Below are 20,800 nucleotides of genomic sequence, written 5' to 3' on the forward strand. Positions count from 1 at the left end.
TATTTGTTTTTTCTTGTAGACGTGCTTAGGATGCTGCTTTCAGTGCACAGAGCCTGCAGGTTTAGAGATGAGCAAAAAGATTTTTTTAATGTGCATTTCAGTGTATATATAGACAGCTATTTCTTTTTTGTGACTTACCATATTGGCCTGAATATCTGTCGCACCCAAATATAAGACACCTTTAAAATTGGAAGGGGAAAAGAAAAAATACCTGAATATAATCTGCTCCCTTCCACACTGCTCCTGGCTGCATACTGGGGGGTGGGGGGGGAGCCGTGCTGCGTTGCCAGCGTCCTTTCCCCTTCCTCACTCTCCTGCTTCCCGGGGAACTACGCACGGGGCGGGCACCACTTGGCCGCGCTCCTGGCGCTGTTTGCCCCGTGTTCCTGGCTGCATACCCTGAGGTGGCGAATATAAGCTGCACCTTAACTTTGGGGGGAAAGTGTGGCTTTTATTTGGGCCAATATGGTAATATAATTTATTTTGGAAGGTGGATTTAAGTATGAAGATAAGCTTGACTTTTCAACTGCATGTTCTCTCCGTGGCATTCAATTTGAAGTCTTGCCTTTTTCAAAATACTGAGCACGGGCGGGGGGGTGTTAAACCAGCATTCAATTTTTTAAATAATCTTTTAAACCCCTGAAATAGTACAATTGCCAGTTCTGTAAAACTCACCATTGGGTGGGGCACAAGATAAATAGTAGATGAAAACTAAGAACTCCCCCTGCCCCCCACCTGGAAAATCAGAGCTTTCCGAATGGTGGAGCCAGAGAAATGGGAAGGTACGGAGCTTGACCTAAGCAGTGACATGCCCTTCTGATTAAACACTTAGTCTGGGATTTGTTTATAGAGTAGCAAAGAAATAAGGCAGATCTGACTTGAGAGGGACATACTCAAGAAACAACTTCTTTTATCGTTATAAATAGTCTCCCGTAGACTCTAGCATTTTAATTGTTAAATGGGGTTTTGTGCCATTAGAAACCATATACTGCTGAAGTTCAGTTCCTGTTGCTTTGAAACTCTTACACTCCCTGGTATGACTGTCTTTGAAATACTCCTCCTGATACAATGGCATCTTGTCTACAGGATCCTAAAATATAGAAGAACTTTCTTCATTAGTGCTTCAGAATGGTATATGTTGGCATAATGGTCACACTAAAACATTGGTTCCAGCGCTGCCGCTTTGCTTTTGGCACAGGCTAAGGCAGGCTTCCTCAACCTCGGCCCTCCAGATGTTTTTGGCCTACAACTCCCATGATCCCTAGCTAGCAGGACCAGTGGTCAGGGATGATGGGAATTGTAGTCTCAAAACATCTGGAGGGCCAAGGTTGAGTTAATCCACCCATTATTGCTATCTCATCCAGGGTGTTCAGCTGATTATGATGTGACTTTCCCCTTATTGGTCAAGATAAGCTGGTGACAGCAAAGACCACAGAATTTCTGGTGACCACCATAAAAATAATGGCCATGATTATGAGTTTTAATTTTTTAAAAAATAAATAGTTTGGCAGTTTTATCTGCATAATTGTGTTTATGTGTCTTTGCTTTCTGCACAAATTGCAGTGCTGGTGATTGCTGCAATTTCTCTCTCTCTCTCTCTCTCTCTCTCTCTCTCTCTCTCCTTTATTTAACCAGTATGTGGAAAAGGAAATAGTCAGAATCCCCAAACTCCTCACTGGGAGTTCAGCAGCTGAACTGTTCCTAATGGTCGTGTTCCCATTTGTATGGCAGGATTTGAGAGTGGCAGCCAGTGGCCTTTTAGCTCCATTAGCTTTTTAGCTTGAGCATCCCTAAGAGACTAGCATCTGGATAGGGAATAAATAGCTGCAAAAGAGCACAGTCGAGTAGAAGAGAGTGTGTTTTGGCACTTTACTCAACATAGAATTCAACTCTGGTGCAAAGAATATGTTTCTGCAGCATTTAGTTCAATCCCCCCAAGAATCAACAGCTATAGCACATAATAGCACATGAAATAAGCTGAAAATGCTGGTATAGAAATATTCGGTGTCTCCAGCAGGGACTTTCCTTTTTGAATATAAAAGTTAGAAAAACATACAGCAGACGGAACCAGTTGCATCTTCTGAAGGGCCACTTTCTCCCATACAAAGCTGCCCATCCATCACCCCATAGTGGAATTATTTCCTTCGGCAGATTCAACCATTTATAACTTTTAGGCATCCAGCAAAGTCCACCCAATTCACTCACGCTTTTAACAACATGCGGTGTCTTCTGTGAATTACTCTGCTGTAGCTGTTTAATTGATAACTACAAAAGATAATGAGAACACTGAAATAACAGTGGGAACATTTTTCTGTCATCTGTCTGAAGAGAAAACAAATTCTCATTCTCAAAATGCCCTTTGAACCTTACCAAGTATGTATGTTTAGTTAGAAAGAGTGTCCAACTCTCATCTTTAGTCCACTGTCTGTATTTCTTTTTGCTAGAGATCTCCATCCCAGCAGGGAGAATCAGATTTATAATCCACATCTTATACAAACCTGAATCTAACGGAACTCGGCCCGTTGTATCTGTGGTGATAACCTCCTCCCAACAAATCCAAGTTTACATTGTTGTACAGCTCCCAGGGCCATCATGGCTGGACATGGATAAAATTCCAAGAACCGAAAGAGAAATGACAGTCACAGACAGAACCAACCTATATGCTCTGCCATCTGCATTTGAGGATGTGCGGCTCCAACAGTTACCTGTACCTTAACTCTCAGCCCTGTCCGTATTACAGATTGCTGGACTCAACTACAACAGATCTTCCACTGTATGTGTGGTGGGGGTTTTTGGCTGGATCTAGCAGAGGCAATAGAATTGCTATTGGTGATTTCATACTTGAAGTTTCATGCTGTGCCCTGTATTGACATTAGATTAAATTAATGTTTTTGTGCTTCCTCTTCTGACACCAGACTGTTGCCGCTGCCAACTGTTGAAATACTTTTTTTCATAGATCATCTGGCTTTAGACAGCTAATTATTACATTTCAATTAATATACACTTTGCCACTCTGCAGGTGCTTTTTGAGGAATCAGAAGACCTCGGATATACTCAGAATGGATTCCGGTCTATAACAGTTCTACATGTGTTCATTCATAAGTCTATTCCATCCTGTCAGAGGCTCAGGAGCAGAAGAGCAGGGGAGAGAGCAAATAGAGAGCGGAGGAGAGGAATCAGAGGGGAGCGTAGGGGAATATGACAGTGGACCGAGAGATTCCATGAGCTTCTCCAGCGAATCAGAAGATTCCCAGGAGGGGGCGCCTATGGTAAGGGCGAGGCGAGTCCCAGGGGGGACGATCCATAAACAAGGAACCAGAGGGGAGTCCCAAAGGAGTAGCGGAGGAGTAGGACCAGTTCCCCCACCAGAGCACAGTGGGGGGGAAGAGTCACGTGAGGCAGGACCAGCTTCTCCTCCATCGGGGAGTGGGGAGACGGAGGGAAGGCCAGGTCCAGCTAGCCTCCCCGAAAGGGGGAGCAGTGACACAAGTGTAACGGTCAGAAGGAAAGTGGGAGGCTGCGTGCGCGCGCCAAGTTCAAATGTGGAGGAGCGCGGGACAGCAGAAAACCCGGATTGGGAGCCAGGTCCTAAAGCCCGAAAGAGGGGGGGGGAAGAGTCGGCAGAATCAGCGTCAGAAGAATCTAGGAGGGCTGAGACTCCGACTAGCAGAAGGACCCAGAGAAAGAAGGAACAGAGGAAGAGGTGGAGTAAGGCTAGAATCTTAAGCTGGTGTCAGGGGGGAGGAGATTCAGATGGGACTTCTACGGTCTGATGGATAGATGTAGCGTTGCGCGCTGCGCGTCTGGAAATGAGACTGAACTTCAATAAAGACTTTTTAACTTGAGCAAGAAGCAGCGTTGGTCTTGTGTGAGCTGGGACCTTGGGCAGCGCTGACACATCCCATTTCAGCATTTGTGTGGGTGTGGTAAAACAGTGTGAAAGTCCACATTTAAATGTGTATCTAAATTCATAATGAGGAAATTTATCTCAAAGTAGCATTTAAATCCATATTTTTATCTAAATGTTCACTTTTCGAACTGCATTTTATCCTAAAATACCCTATTTTTATGCACTTTGATTAGTTTTTTTAACTGAAAAATGTGTTGCAAAATTTGAAGAAATAAAAAATCCTTATTTTCTGTGTATTAATCAGGGAGATGTGCATTAGGGAGATGTTGCTCTGTCCCAGCTCCTGCCAACCTAGCAGTTTGAAAGCACACCAGTGCAAGTAGATGAATAGGTAGGGCTGCAGCAGGAAGGTAAACGCGTTCCTGTACTCTTCGGCTTCCAACACTGTGTGGTTTAGTCCTGCTAGCCGCATGACCCGGAAAGCTGTCTGTGGACAAATGCCGGCTCCCTTGGCCTGAAAAGTGAGATGAGCGCCACATCCCATAGTCGCCTTCAACTGGGCTTAACCATCCAGGGGTCCTTCACCTTTTACCTTTACCTACGTCAGCCTGGATAGGTCAGTTGGTTAGAGTGTGGTGCTGATAACGCCAAGGTTGCAGGTTCAATCCCCATATGAGACAGCTGCATATTCATGCATTGCAGGAGGTTGGACTGGATGATCCTTGGGGTCCATTCCAACTCTACAATTCTTTGATTCTATAATTCTGTGAAGTGAGAAATTGTATATAGGATTGCACCTTACCTTATAGTTGATTTACATGTGCCATTAATGTGTGAGGCACTTCACAAAGTACAAGAGGACAGATTCCTGCCCCAAGCAGCTTATACCAAACTTTTAGAAGACATCAGCCCTGTTTAGGGAAGCTTTTAATGTTTAATAGGTTATTGTATTTTAGTGTTTTGTTGGAAGCTGCCCAGAGTGGCTTCTGGGGAAACCCAGCCAGATGTGCTGGGTATAAATAATAAATTCTAATTCTTCTTCTTCTTCTTCTTCTTCTTCTTCTTCTTCTTCTTCTTCTTATTATTATTATTATTATTATTATTATTATTATACTTAGAATTTCAATACAGGAAAGGCAACAGGAAAAGAGAAAGGAGGCAGAGATAGAATAAACAGGGACTTGATTTGTTTATTTGTGCTTTAGACCTTATCGCATGGCGTCTTACAAAATGTTTAAAATTACAGTAAAATGCATTAGAATAAAAACATAAAACATATAGAACTCAAAACACCATAAAGACAAAATACAGAGGACTAAAAAAACCTGGAAAAATAAAATGGCCTTTGCCTAGTACCAAAACGACATCCAGGTGACCTGGAAGGAGTATTCCACCATCGGAGTGCTCCCACCAAGTAGGACCTTTCCCCTGTAACTAATCACTGCACCCAAAGAAGATAGTCACTTCACTGACCTTAATTTGCAAGTAGATTTTCTAGAAAGAGCACATCTAGAGATTATTCTCACACACTACTTCAACCTGCTCAGATCTGGTGAGTGAGAGAACCTTCTCATGCTACCTATCCCTTATTCACTTTAGTCTTTATCAAATGGGCCGAGTACAAGATACTCTGATAGAACCAGCTGGTTGGTGTAGCATAGCTATCTACTAAAGGCTGAAGCGAGGGCGGGTTATCGGGTATCTCCAGGACTGAGATGAAACACTCAGGGCTAAATGGAGGAAAGCGAGAGAGAGAGATTGAATTAAGCATTCTCAGCTTCCCAGTCCCACCAGGGTGGCTAACAAGCCATATTTGGTGGGGGGTTTTAATTCTACCGAACCAAAATAAAAGTGAGCCAGACAGAGGCGTAATAGTAATTAATTTTTGTTTTTTGAGGGAGGGATAGTTTTGTTTTGTGCATTCTGCATTATTGGCTATGAAACATCCATAACACAGTAAGTTGTAAGTTAGTAAACAAATTAAAGGAACGCCTCAGAGATTATAACAAATTCCACCAAACAGCATTAGCCGCAAGAATTGAATTATTTTTACCATTATGAATAATAATAAACCCAAAGTAATAATGGTGTGCCAGTAGCAAAACCAAGAAGGGAAGACATTTATAAGAGGTTCTGCAAGCCGTAGGTCCAGTAGAACAGAACAAAATGCTCAGACTTCAGTGGAGTGGGAGTGCCTGAAAGAGGAGTGTTTTGCAAATGTTCAAATTTTATTATTATTATTAATATTATTATTATTATTATTATTAGCCCGTCCATCTGGCTGGGTTTCCAAATGCTTTTCAAAATTGTGTTGTCATAAGTGTACTAGATATTACCAAGGCGTGTATGACTGTGGCTAATATGTAACTGTATGTATGTATTGATGGTTTTTTTATTTAAAACATTATTCAAAAGTTACTATGCAGCTTTGTTCAGCTTTGTATTGATCAGTTTAACACCTGCACACCAGCTCAGTGCTATCCAAAGACACATTGTAGATGGGCCCTTGTTTATGAATAAGGATGAGCAAATGAACTTATTTATATTTCATGTCAGTTTCAAATGCACTCAGCCAAGGGTCCAATGTGCCAATTTTGGCACATTAAAAAAAGGGAAAAATGCATTTAAATTATACATATGTTATGAATTTTTATATGCATTCTTTCTCTAGACAATGCATTGTGTATGTTTTTCATTTTATTTTCCTGTAAAATGTGCATTTTTGTCAGCATATTTTGAACCAAAATCGAATTGCAAAATTCAAAGAAATATGTAATCCAATTGAAAGCTGCATTCTGGCCCCACATAGAGGTCTGGGACTGGTAAACTAAGTTGGTTTATTCAGGGGCGGACCTTGTTATTGTTGTTGCTTAGTCGTTTAGTCGTGTCCAACTCTTCGTGACCCCATGGACCAGAGCACGCCAGGCACTTCTGTCTTCCACTGCCTCCCACAGTTTGGTCAAACTCATGCTGGTAGCTTCAAGAACACTGTCCCACCATCTCATGCTCTGCTGTCCCCTTCTCCTCGTGCCCTCCATCTTTCCCAACATCAGGGTCTTTTCCAGCGAGTCTTCTCTTCTCATGAGGTGGCCAAAGTATTGGAGCCTCAGCTTCACGATCTGTCCTTCCAGTGAGCACTCAGGGCTGATTTCCTTCAGAATGGATAGGTTTGATCTTCTTGCAGTCCATGGGACTCTCAAGTCTCCTCCAGCACCAGAATTCAAAAGCATCAATTCTTCAGCGATCAGCCTTCTTTATGGTCCAGCTCTCACTTCCATACATCACTACTGGGAAAACCATAGCTTTAACTATACGGACCTTTGTTGGCAAGGTGATGTCTCTGCTTTTTAAGATGCTGTCTAGGTTTCTTTTGTCCCAAGAAGCAGGCGTCTTTTAATTTCGTGACTGCTGTCACCATCTGCAGTGATCATGGAGCCCAAGAAAGTAAAATCTCTCACTGCCTCCATTTCTTCCCCTTCTATTTGCCAGGAGGTGATGGGCCCAGTGGCCATGATCTTCGTTTTTTTGATGTTGAGCTTCAGACCATATTTTGCGCTCTCCTCTTTCACCCTCATTAAAAGGTTCTTTAATTCCTCCTCACTTTCTGCCATCTGAGGTTGTTGATATTTCTCAGGAGACAGATGAGGTGATCAGGCACTCCCATTTCTTTAAGGATTTGCCATAGTTGGTTGTGGTCGACACAGTCAAAGGCTTTTGCATAGTCAGGGGTGGACCTTGGTAATATGCAACCCTGTGGGAGGCCAAACTTTGACACCCTTCCCCCACCCCTTGCTGTGCCGAATTAACCTGGGTTTAGGGAAGGAGGTGCAAGACTCTGGCAGGGTCCTAGGGCCCTCCTACCTCCTTTCCAAACCCTGGTAAGCACTTGCCTGGTTTTGGAAAGGAGACCAGAGAGGTTTAGGACAGTCAAGAGGCTGTCAGCGCTCTCACGCCTCCTTCCCCAAACCGAGCAAGCGCTTTAAGAAGGCACCCTCCTCAGCTGCGTGCCCAGTTCTTGCGGCCACAGTTCTTGTGCTGCCCCACATCCGCCTCTGGTTAATTCTAAGGATTTCTCTTCCATCCCTGCTGACATGCTTCCAGTCTAAGGACAAGAAGCAATAGGAATGGGGAAGGGAAGGGACACGGATGAAGGGCAAAGATAAATCCGGTAAGGTCTGGAAAGCAAGATAAGGCTTAAATACCATTGCGGGAGCCCATTGGATGTCATGGGAGAGCATTCCTGTGATAGGGAGCAGCCAAAGAGAAATGGCAGAGATGGAAAATGGAAACAGAGATGCAGTGCTTTGAACAGAAATTTGTGGCAGAGGAACAAAGAAAACCATAGAATACATGAAGGGAGGAGGATGTTGATTCTAAATTCTATGATTTAGAATTTTAGGTAATGGAACTGCAAGCTATATGGGGCCGTGTAATCTAGTGGAGTGTGGATGGATGCATGTGCAATAATTGTTTAAGAAGAGGGTCGTAAGTGATCCCAGAAAACAAAGAAGAGGAGGGATTGCTAACCCTGGTGCAACTACTGCAAAGTGTGTCATTGATAAATTGATGTTATACAGGCTATTCTTTTAACCCTGTCATTCCCAAAGGACTGCATAAATGTACTTTAACTAGTGACATGAAAAGAATATTACTTGCAGTTATGCAGAAACATCCATCATGACCCATTGACACTGATGTTGTAGAGTATATCTGAATCTCCAGATTGGCTGCTCCCTTTACTCTGCTGCAGGCCTCTGAATGATGCCATCCCTCTGGTACCATCAGTATCCAGGATGCACCAGTGAGAGCTTTAGAACATGGGTGCAGCATTGATTTATAATTTTAAAGACACTCCCTGACACAGGACACTACTCAAACCTTTCTTAGGAAATGATAATTTGCAGGCATGCATACCCTTAGATCCCATGGGCTTGTAAGAACAAAGTTTGAAACTGTGATACTAACTGCTGAGTCAGTTTCTGGATTCAGGTTGCGCATGTTACACCAGTTCTCACTTTGTATTTATATTTACAGGTCCCCACCCCACCCCCACAAAGGCAAAAAGTTGAATATTCGTTTTCAACTTTTAAGTAGTTTCTGCTTTAATTGCTAACACAAATGTTCACAATGGAATGAAGCAGAAACTAGCATGGTCCTTGTTCAATAATAATATGCAAATTCATTAAGCATCCACAATTCTTGAAAAGCAAGAGGAATCAGTCAAAGTAATTCAGCTTTCTTGGGACCCTGTGGCTCTCCTTAAAGTACCCCTTGCAACATAGGCATTTGCCCCTACCACGAGGAAGTGATTGAACTTTGCTTTTTCTCATTGGGTATAACTCAGCCAACTCATGAGATTGTACACATGCTTTAAATCTCACCACTGAGTTTAACTTCTAGAAGGGAAAAGGCAAACATTAATACTTCACAGCAAGTGGAGGTATTTCAAATCATGCTGGTCTACAAAGGATTCCAGATCCCCAGTGAACTGGCTGCCAAGTGGCTACTGGGCTAAGTTCAAGGTGCTGGGTTTGGAGTGTAAAGCCCTATGCAGCTGGGACCAGGATGCCTGATGGACGGTGTTCTGCAGGCGAGGTCCCTTCACACAATGTAGGGACTGGACCTTTGGCACCGTGCCACCTGCCCCTCGGAATCCCCTTCCTCTGAGTATTAGACAGGTACCACCTCTGTTTTATGTTTGGCAACTACTGAATACCTTCCTCTTCCAGCCTTTTAAGTTGATATCTTTCTCAGCCTGTGTCTTTATTGGAATTGTTTTTTAAGATACAGTGTTTGTTTTATCGTTTGTTTGCTGCCCTGGGCTCCTTTGGGAGGAAGAGTGGGATATAAATATAATAAACAAATTCCCTATCACTTGACTTCCTATCACAGTATCAATCTTTTGCTTCTGACACCACATTGCTCTTTGCCAAGAATTTTTACAAAAAAAATACAGATAAATAATACACAATGGCTGGTGAAATAATAATAAGTGCATTTAGGGGAAAGGGGGATGTATCTCAGATTTTCTTCTCTCATATTCTCCCTCTTTACCAGAAACAATCTTGATTTTATCTATCTATCATCTTTCTATCTTATCTATCACATCATCATCTGTTCCCTGGTAAATCACCATCCTTCCCTTGCTATTGTGGGGTTTTGTTTTTTAACTCTGTGGAGCTGCCTTTTTAATGTTTTAATATTGGAGTGAATTGCTATTGCTGCTGTTCTTCAGGCTTCCCTCTCTAGGGTCTTTCAGAGTCAAAACTCTGAAGGCAGATTTGGCCGAACCCCCTCATCTGTTAGAGCTACACATTAGAGAGCTGGGGGCTCTGAGGACCAGCCACCCCCCACCCACTGGTGACAGGTTCAGCAGCCCCATGCCAGGAGGCAATGGTGAATCTTCATGCAGAGGAGAGCTGCATGTGGACATCCTCTTTCACGGTTCCCAAGGCAAGGCCTGTCTGGCAGGTGCGTTGGCAGCAAGGGCTGGGATCACGCACCCACACAACCCGTTGAGACATGCTTGAAGTGGATGAGAGGGCTCATCTGCAAACAGACACACACCCCAAAGAGAGGTGCATTTAAAAAGCTTGCAGCAGCCAGAAAAAAGCCTCCAGTGCTGTATATTAATGTGGTTCTTCTTCTGAAAACAGGTGTTAACACACACATACCCTCATTTTCATCTCAAAAGGTATACTTTGCTTGGTCCTTCTAGTTTCATCTGAGTCCCTACAGTAGAAAGGTGGAATTTGGACCATAATGTGAACTGTAACTCAAGGTACTCTTGAGTCAGAGGCAAGGTGGTTTGGATCAAATGCTACTTTCCCCCACTCTGGCATGGAATGAGGAAGAGTCACTATTTCCATTTCTTTGTTAAGAAGGTTATTGTTCCATTGCATGCTTTGAGTTGTAACAGTTTTAGTAGCCATGTTGAATAACATGAACACCAGTTGGTGCAATAAAACACCAGACCAACAAAAATTAACGCCTTCTTGAACATTAACTCCAAGTAATGATACTGTCACATTATCCCAGGCTTAAATATGAGACAGAGGGGAAGATAAAAACATGTTTTCAGGTTGTCTGTGAGCTTGTTTTAGGGAAATGTTACAAATCAGGCATAGGGTTCAGTAGGTCATGTAATGGAGTTCAGGATTCATAAAAGGAGAAATTCTGGGCATTGGGAGGGACATTTTGTGCTCATCACTTACAGTTGCTTCAGTGTTGTGAATCAGGATCCATTTTTTAACCATGGGAGTAGTTAATTTCTCCCCTAAAACTACACATTTATAAGGAAATGAAAAATCAAATCAAAAACAATGATTGAAAATACAAAATGGAATGTGCAGCATTGGTCAAAATATTGTTTCAATATAACACTTTTAGTATTTTAATAAGACTTCTGCTTCAATGGGGTCCCTTCAGGATGTCAGAAGAGTGATGCCTTAAATGCAGTGTACCTGCTCACATATTTGGCTGTCTTTAAAATTCCATTTGGATTTAGGAGAATTAAGGGGTTCCTATCTGTGTTCACTGAAGGGTTTTCAATTTCATTCTGCCTATTGAACTAAAAAATGTGAACTATTACTTTGTTGATCTTGTTCTTGACCTGAACTGCATTACGAACTGAGAATGTGTTCTTAGTGAATTGTTAAAAGTTCTTTGAAAACTTGTAAATCCCTGTAATTTATGTTCCTCTGGTCTCCATCTCTTCTTTTTTCCCTTCTGTTTTTAATTTGAGTAGTGTTCTGTCCAAGTGTGCATACTTGTAAAATGCTAGTTTTTCAAAGTACAATTTATGGTTGCAACCATAGGGTTTTACAGCAGTCCTAAAATTATAATAGATTCCAAAAAGCCAAATTTGGGTCAAGCAGCTCTTTTATATTATTATATAATATATAATAAAAATATTTTTATTATATTATTATTGTCATCATCGTCAACTTACCAAGTTTCCCTTGTCTAGCTCTGATGTTGACAATTCTCGCTAAGACATTATGGAAGAAGCTAGTCACTTAAGAGTTTCTCTGGAAGATGCCATTAGCAGCTTCACTCTGTGGCTCAAGATATGTACTGTTATAAACCCTACTCACATGACAACAGTTCCATTTATCTAAACAATTCCCCTTTTAAAGTCTATGGCACTGATAGAAACTCGGATAAAAGAGCAAATGGGAGGATCTTTCTGGCTCTGTGCATATTGATTCCCACTGCAGTACAGCATGCAGTCTCCTTCCCTTTTTGGTTCTGTGTCGCTCACGGGCGTCTCTCATCCCCCCCCAACACACATCTGGAGAGGCATTTGATAGGAGCAGCTCCCATTTTCTGACCATCTTTGAATCCTGTCTCCTGCCCTCCAGCAGCTTGCTCTGCCTGCCTGCAGGTATTCATCGCCTCTTTGCAATATTTCTGTCTCGTTTATGACACCTTGAGTGAAAAAGTGTAAGGTTGTGTTATTATAGTATAAGGGAGAGAAGATAGGGTGCAGCAAGAGGGAGAAATAAAAAAAAACATGGAAAATGGGATGGGAAGTTGACAAAACAAAAAATTATTATGTATTGGAGTGTATATGTGAACTTTATGAAAATTTAATAAAATATAATTGGGGGAAAGATAAAATTAGTTTCTCCTGTGCAGTTACTGTACATAAAAAGAAACTGTGAGGACAACATTTTGAGCTGAAAGGTTTTTGTTTTGTTTTTAATCAACATGTTCAGCTTGGTTTTCTCTCTGTTAACATTTTTCTGTCACCCTTGTGCCTTATTTTGCTCTGGCTTCCAGCTGCTCTGGGCAATCGGCCCCTGTTCCTCTCATGTTGTGCTGTCTCCATTTCCCAGGTGATTGTGCAGTCGGGCCGCCATCCCACTGTCCTGCAAAAGCTCTGCCAGCTGCCTTTCCAGTACTTCAGCGACCCTCGCCTCATCAAAGTGCTCTTTCCCACGCTAATAGCTGCTTGTTACAGTAACCCCCAGAACAAGGTGATCCTGGAGCAGGAGATGAGTTGCGTGTTACTCGCCACATTCATCCAGGTACGTGGTTTGTTTGTGTATCTCTGCTTAGCCATTTCTGTGCCTATGAAACAAATATGCATTAACTTACAATAAAACCAGGGTTTCTTTTCTTCTCTCTCCAAAATGAAAGATCCAACATGTGTCCAAGAGTTTTTCCCCTTAAGGAGCAGACATATGCAGAGTAATGTTAATATTATGTTCCATTCTTATTTAAATTAGCAGGACTAGTGAAATGTTGAGGAACTTATATTTAATAATGGATGGGGAAGTCCTTAAAGCCTGCAATCCTATAAGTGTACATTTTTATATAATCAGACTCAAATGTAAAGATAAATGGAAGTACATATATACACAGAGAAACAATGCTTTTTATCACAGATTTTGACTATTGATAGGGTTGGCAACAGTGTATACCAACTATGCTAAATATGCAAAGTTTTAAAACTCTAATTTATGAAAGCAGCCATTTCTGCTTACTTGAACTGTGCATGTTTGCGATATCATTCTGCATCCTGTAATTTTATTTAAAAATCAGGTGCTACACACTTATATTATGGAATTACTATTTTTTCTAATTTCTGAATGTGCCATGTTTTAGAGTTGTTGGAATTAATAGCTGTGGAGTGTTTTTTCCTTCATAGCTGATAGCATATCTCTGCCACCCACCAAGCCCTCTGCTCCTGCCCCTTCTCTCCACCTCAGAGGTGCTTGCAAGGAAGCTGAACTTCAGGGGTTGTGCCTGGACAACTGCAGCCAAATGAAGAAAATTAAGCTTGTTTGTTAATTGATCCAAACAGGCTAAATGCCTGAAGGCTAAATGCATTGTCAGCTTTTAGGTAGCTTCATAGTTTTACTGCTCAAGATATTAGGAATATAGAAAATTGTTGTAACATATGCATACATAACTGAAACATTTTAGCTCCTGAAACATTTTTTTAATGCATAAAACAGCAACAGCTTACAAAATGTTGTTTTTTAATGCTTCTGATAGTACTGTTCAGAAGCAGATGCTGCAAGAAGAAAACCCCCCCTAGGAGTGCTGGTCCTTATGTGGATAAGGAGTTGTTTGCTTTCCCAGATAAGCAGCTGGCAGTCAACTATTTGATTTGGAAAGTATATCATAAATAAAATCAAGCTTAATTTTACTGAGAATTGATTTAGGTACTTCAGCATTTTGATTTCTGGTCTGCATGAACATATCCAGCTCAGCAGCCTGAAGATATGTTTGTTTCTCCCAGGCTTTGGGCGAATGGTTTAGCCATCAGAAACAAAACTCTAATATAGTAATATTAAACAAACAAACAAACAGGCTGTAGAAAATGCAAAAAAAAACTCCCCCACCCCAGATACTGTGAATGAAAAACAGGCATGCATTTGTTCTTAAATTTCAACTTGCTATCATGGGGAGACACAATCTGTGCGCCTTCCTGAGGCAAATATCCTATTTATTTCAGCAGGGAGAGTCCTCCCTCTGCGGGGGAATGTGAGATAGCTGACCCCAGGATTGGAAAATAAATGTTTACCATATGGAAGAAATGGGGGGGGGGGGGAATGGTCTGGTTGCATGCATCTGGGGCTGTGTAAAGATGCAGTAAAATACAGAAAATGTATAAATGTCTTCTTATTAGTAAAACATCCACCCTTCCACCCTTGCTGCTGTATAGCGTCTTTCCTCTTATTGTCTCGGACAACAGCTTTTTTTCCCTTTTTGTCCCTAAAACTACTTATATTAAAATAGAAGATGGTATTACTTTAGCAAGAATGTTTGAATTCAGCTTTCACCTGCTGCCTAGGGAATCATTCTCTCTTAGTTACATTTCATAGGGTACATAATCCAAGCATCAAAAGCCCAGAATTATGGTCCTCATGTTGACTCCTGAGAACATGAAGTAAAGATGCCTTAACAGGACTGAAATAGGGCACAGTGTGCCTTAATTATACCATCCGATCTCAAGGAAGCCTTCTTTGTGTCAGGAGTTCCTGCACTGAGCTGATTCGTTGGGTCTGGTTCCATTTAAGAATCTATTCCCATAAAATAACTCAAAGAGATTTCACAGTAAGAACATCAACCATTTTTTAAAAATCCATGTGCACAAACAGTGAAAACACAATAATATATTTAAAGATTTGTGCCATGTAGAGAAATAATTCATTTTTCAGTCCATAATAGCCTTAAGCCAACAGTTCAATCTTTAAACCCCTCAGGAGAGTAAGCACTGCCATTTGTTCTCAATTGTTGTCTAAGACACTTTGCAATTCTCTTATCATTTTTGTTGCTGTTTATTTGTTTGCAGGTTTATAAATGAATTCACAACCAAAAGCTACCAAAGTAGTGTACAAAAAAATTACAAAATATTACAGACACATTAAACTAAAAGCAATATTAGTATTTCTACAGTTGTACAATTAATATTTCCTAATAGGACTGGGTCACACTACAGGTAAAGCCTTTTTAAAAGTGTTCAATATCCATCTAAATATCAGGACAGTAGGAGCTCATCTAATTTAAGCTGGTAACTAATTCCAGATGAGTAGAGCTGCAACACTGAGGCACCTGGTTTCTCGCACATGCCAGACCCGACCACTGGGGCATGTGGCATTACCAGCAGTGCCCCATATGAGGAGAATGGCTATGAGGCAGGAAAGTGACCTGGTATCAGTTGCCACTGCTGCTGCTGCTGCTGTTGTTACTGATATTAATTGATCAGAAACTCTGGAGACTGGCTGCCAGTCAGTGTTGGCAACCCTGCACTAAGTGGACCAGTGGTCTGACTGCGTATACAGCAGCAACGTATGTCTGGGTCAAAAAAACCACCTCAGCTACCACTGCAAACATTTTAAAGCAGTTTGTTGTTGATTTCCAAGCTGTTGTTTCCTGCAGCACCACTGAGACCTTTCCAGTCACTCCACAAATGCATAGACTGATAAGGTCCTCTAGCCCAACCCCCTGCAATGCAGGAATCTCAATGGAAGCATCCCTGGCAGGTGGCCATCCAAGCTCTGCTTAAAAACCTCCAGCTCCCGAGGGAAACAGTTCCAGTTGTTTTGGTAAATTGTGTTCAGCAACAGAGCTGCATGGCATTGCCTGAGAAGTCTTACAGTAGAACTTCTCTTTGTGATTCAGGCCCGCTGCATTGTACACCAGCCAGGAAAATCACTTTTGTACAGTGTACAATGTTTGTCATACCCACTGAAATCAGTGGACTTAGTTGGATGTACTCCAGCATGATGACTTTGCGTCCTGCCTTCAGTGCTGGAGGCTGCACTCCTCTGATCATCAGCTGCTGGGAATCACACGGGGGGGGGGAGAGCGCTGTTGCCCTCAGGTCTTGCTTGCAGGCTTCCCTTGGGCATTTGCTTGGCCCCTGGGAGGACATCACTCTTTTGTAAAATTGCGTGAGGGGGTGGTGTTTGATCTTCCCTCTGTGGTGCTGAACATTGTTGGGTTTTGTTTCTGTAGGATTTCACACAAAGTTCAAGCCAGACAGATAACCAGTCTTCCCAACAAAGGGGTAAGTATAATATGGCCCCTTGGGAATTGCATAGCAATCGTGCCTTGTAGCTTTTAGGAGGCAAACAGACCAAGGTGTTGATTGCATCCTGCTCCTCGTGGATCATGTAGCCTCTGTCCTTGAGGGGAAGTCATTGCCTTCTGAAAGAACCTGGGAGAACTCTTCATAAAGAAAGGGCTTGTCAGCCAAATAAAACATAGCAATACTGTGCAGCCAGAGAGTTACCAGGTGGTATTTGAATGTTGATGGCATTGCGTGGAAAATGATTGGCCCACAGCAGAAGGGATAAAGAGTTGTGGGGTGCTTTGAAGACTAACAGATTTGTTACTGGCATAATCTTTCATGGACTTAACAGAATTTCTTATGGAGTAGGCTTGGCCCAGCGATAGTCAAGATGTTGCAGATTCCCAACTCGTAACATCGCTGATCATTGGCTGTGTTGTCTGGGTCTTATGGCAGTGCACAACATCTAGAGGGCACAATGTTGGCTACCTACCCCGGAGCCAGCCTATGGTGCTTATGCTGTCATTTTCAAAGCAGCTGTGGGGAAACCTGTGGCCCTGCAGATGGCGATGGACTCCAGCTCTCATCAGCCTCAGCCAGCATGGCTGAGGTAATGGATGATAGGTCTTGTAGTCTTGCAACAAGGAGAAGTCCTTGCACCAATTTATTCTTGCTTTGTAGGGTGTTGGACTAGATGACCCTTGGGGTACCTTCCAACTCTACAGTTCTGTGATTCAATGGGACAACTTCATTGGATGCAATCCATAATTTGTTTATTAGAAGCTTCCTTCCTTCCCATTGATTTTTGTACCACCCACGGGGATGATGCATCTGTTTTTCAAAATTTTAGAGATTATGTCTCTCCTATGTGCAAGGTCTATGCATGCAGGCCAAAAGAATGCAATCGGTTTCCTTAATAAAACCTGGCAACTGACTACAGGACTGTGAACTTCCTTGAATGTTGCCCACCCCTGCAAGGGGTCTGCAGGGGCATCGGAGGGGGCCAGGTGCACCTCTCTTCTCTTCAGTTTCTTCTTCTGAAACGTTGACCTGTTCTCCAACATATAATGGGGATGAAAATTTAATTTCCTGACAGAAAAAGAGTCATGTCCAGCCATTTTACTATCCAGAAACAAAACATACACAAGCATTTTTACCCTCCTGTTTTTTCATTTTACAACAGAATAGTTATGATGACGTTCTTTGTTCCTTGCTTGACAGAAAAGATCTTCAGTTCTCAAGATTACCTTGAGCTCTCTAACCGGTTCCCTCGCCAGACTTGGGAAGAGGCACGACAGTTCTTCTTGAAGAAAGAGAAAAAATAAGCGGTGTGCGTGTGTTTAAACTTTGAAAGCATCTTACCTTTTCCCGTTATTAAGTAATTTGTTGTTCTCTTTAAGAAGGTTTTTTTAAAGATCCTTTTATACTAAAAATGCATATACTGTAGTTATATATATAAATATAATTTGCACTATTTCAGTCAGAAGAACTGTACATACTTTAAAATCCTGTTTATGGCTGTTTTGAAAATAAAAGAGATTCCCCCCCCCCTTAATATGTGCCACATCAAGGATCCTTGTACTCTGTGGTGTAGCATGTCTGTAAAGCTGCTGATTTTTGTGTCTAAATATTGGCAATGGGCACAATGATCAAGAAGTTCCATTGCACTGAATGGGGGCTGTGCTAGAGAGTTCTAACACTCTCTTGCTCCCGTTCATTCCTGTGGGCTTTTGTGCCAGGAGAATTTCCTAGTGGAATATGTCCATGGTTGCGTTCTGTATAACTTGTAATAAAATAATTTATTCTGTTTCATTGTCTGTTTTGCATAACTTTTTATACAATGCTCCTGGCATATTCAGTTGTTTAGAAAGCACAAAATCCTAAATTTAGATAAATAAGCTATGGAAATCTAACCCAAATGCTTGGCAAAGCCATTTAAGACTCCTGGGCTTTGTATCCAGTTTACTTTACATTTTGTGGGAACGTTGCAGAAGAATGTGTACAGTCACAGCAATTGTTCTGAATTGTCTGTATATGGCAAGAGTTTTCACTAAACTTATTAAAAGCAATATCACAACTGTTGAGGTCGTTGTTGTTGGTTTCGTTCTCTACCTTGCAGGAAACTCAGCATTAGAAATATGACCGTCGTGGGACCATAGAGAGCTGCCTCATACTGAGTCTGACCTCTGCTCCATCTAGCTCCGTATTATCGGCAGCAGCTCTACAGATTTTCAGACAGGAGTCACTCCCAACCCACCTGGAGACGTCAGGGGTGGAACCTGGAACCTTCTGGCTGCAAAGCAGATGCTCTTTCCCTTTGTTCAAACATGCCTGGCCCCTGGAAAAAATGTTAACTTCTACTGTATAGCCCGCTCAGCAATGAAGCTCACTGGATGACCTTGAACCTGTCACCCCATCCTGGCCTCATCTCCCCCACAGGGTTGTTGTGAGGATAAAATGGGAGCAGGGAGGGAATTGTGCGCCTCCTTGAAGGAGGCTGGGTTGGAAAAGAAACAACCACGTCAGCAAACACAAAAGAGCAGCTGACCAGAGAGGCCTTATTTCTGACCCTCTCCCACCTTCCACAATCACCATCTTCCCTTCCATTGCATTTGTTGAATGAATTGATAGCCCCCTCCCTTCCATAAGTATTTCCAAGGATTAAAATATCTCAATTGTGCAACCCTCTAGCACTTCCTTCCATATTCACATATGTTTCAGACTGGTTGGGGAAAGGGTCCATCTCATACTGTTTTTTAAAGGCAAAAATGTTCTCACAGGAAATCACAGCTGTGTCAGAACAGATGTGGGGGACAAGAACCAGAGTGCATCTTTCCAAAATAGCATTGCAGTAAGCAGCAGTATCACAGAGGTAAATTCTGAAGTGAAGCTACCATAGAGAGCCACCCCCCCCCCATTCAGCCACGTCGATGCATTGCATATTTGCAGGCACACAGAAATATCAAAGAGAAGCAGCGATCCTACGCTATAGTATCCTGGGGAGAAGCTCCATTGAATTTGGTGGCACATCTAACTGTGTAGGTTCAAATTGTAAAATGCAGTCAACTCTTAAAAAATGAATTTGGACCCTCTGAAATGCAATGTTTGGTTTTTAATTAGAAATACAAACTACCTTGCCCTGTGGTCATTTTGGACAAGCCTACCCCCACACACCTGTCAGTCACCTGACATCACAGTGCCAGTTGAATCAACATTAGAAAAATATTTGTGGGCATGACTCTTTGGGACTTGGAGTGAGCGCCATCCCTGCAAGACTTGCTGCAAGCAAGTTATTACAGCAAACTCTGCAGTGCTCAGCCAATAACAGCGGAGCTTGCTGTCTCCCCCCTTCAGCAGACAGCAAGCTTTGCTTGCCAAGAAACCAGGAGCACTTTCAGGCTCCTGGTTTTTCCTTTGCAGCCAGGTCTTGCTTGCTCCACACCTGATGTCACTTTTGCCAGTTGTAAGGCTGTGGGTGTGGTTTGAGGGAAACTTGGTGGGCCAAGCTGGGACCTGCGCAAGACCTAGTTGGGTTCATAGACCAGAGGTTTCCCAGCTCTGTGCTGGTCTGAAATTTTAAAAACTCATCAAAGGAAAGGAAAGTAGTATTCAGTCTTTGCTTTATTATTTTCATTCTCTTTTAATACAGTGGTACCTCAGGTTAAGAACTTAATTCGTTCTGGAGGTCTGCTCTTAACCTGAAACTGTTCTTAACCTGAAGCACCACTTTAGCTAATGGGGCCTCCTGCTGCCACTGCGCCGCCGCTGCACGATTTCTGTTCTCATCCTGAAGCAAAGTTCTTAACCTGAAGCATTATTTCTGGGTTAGCGGAGTCTGTTACCTGAGGAGTCTGTAACCTGAAGTGTATGTAATCTGAGGTACCACTGTACTGTTGCCCTTCCATCCCAAGATGTCTGATTTAATGCCTATAAAATTCAGCTTGGGATCTGACTATCAGGAAATGACTTCAGAAAGCCACAATGAGCAACAAAATGGAGTTAAGTGTCCTGGTAGAATCAAGAATCCATGATACAGTTTCCTGCAAGAATAGACCAAAAAGGAAGGGACTGGAGGCATCTGTGTTAGTACTGACAAGTGGGATTTAGACAATTCCTTTCGGCTCCTTGACAGAGATGCTCGCAGGTGTTCCTTAATCCTGTACCAGGAAAAGATAGCTCATTAAGCCCATCTAATTGTGCACAGCACCATGAGGTTGGGCTTGGTTTTGAAAAAAGGCAGAGCTGTGCAAAGAAGTTGCCCTCCACCATTTGGCTTGTTTAAAAGGAGATCACCCAGATAACAGCAAGAATTCTCTGCTGGTGGCATTTTCCTGCAAGATGTAGCCTGAGACAAACTGTAGAAATACTTTTGATCAGGATAGGTTTGCTAAAAAGCCGTAAGACGGCTGTGATTAGCCTTC

The 20,800-nt window shown here is 42.3% G+C and overlaps 2 protein-coding genes across 11 annotated transcripts in view; one reads left to right on the forward strand and one right to left on the reverse strand.

Annotated features, from left to right (window-relative positions):
• SCAPER (S-phase cyclin A associated protein in the ER) overlaps positions 1-18,456 on the forward strand; it is a 207,210-nt gene extending 188,754 nt beyond the window's left edge. For 8 of the 10 annotated variants that reach the window (XM_053402648.1, XM_053402647.1, XM_053402649.1 and 5 more), the window contains 3 exons: positions 12,691-12,882; positions 16,325-16,376; positions 17,601-18,456. In XM_053402648.1, the coding sequence (XP_053258623.1) occupies positions 12,691-12,882; positions 16,325-16,376; positions 17,601-17,704 (348 nt within the window). In that variant the 3' untranslated portion in view covers positions 17,705-18,456. The remainder of the gene's footprint in view (positions 1-12,690; positions 12,883-16,324; positions 16,377-17,600) is intronic. The other 2 variants (XM_053402645.1, XM_053402644.1) reach the window with 2 other exon arrangements.
• Positions 12,847-20,800, reverse strand: part of ISL2 (ISL LIM homeobox 2) — a 39,812-nt gene continuing 31,858 nt past the window's right edge. The window contains exon 7 of the mRNA XM_053402678.1: positions 12,847-12,925. Coding sequence (XP_053258653.1) covers positions 12,910-12,925 — 16 coding nt within the window. The 3' untranslated portion in view covers positions 12,847-12,909. The remainder of the gene's footprint in view (positions 12,926-20,800) is intronic.

This window comes from Podarcis raffonei, chromosome 9 (genome assembly GCF_027172205.1).
Source record: "Podarcis raffonei isolate rPodRaf1 chromosome 9, rPodRaf1.pri, whole genome shotgun sequence".
In the NCBI taxonomy this organism is placed as follows: domain Eukaryota; kingdom Metazoa; phylum Chordata; class Lepidosauria; order Squamata; family Lacertidae; genus Podarcis; species Podarcis raffonei.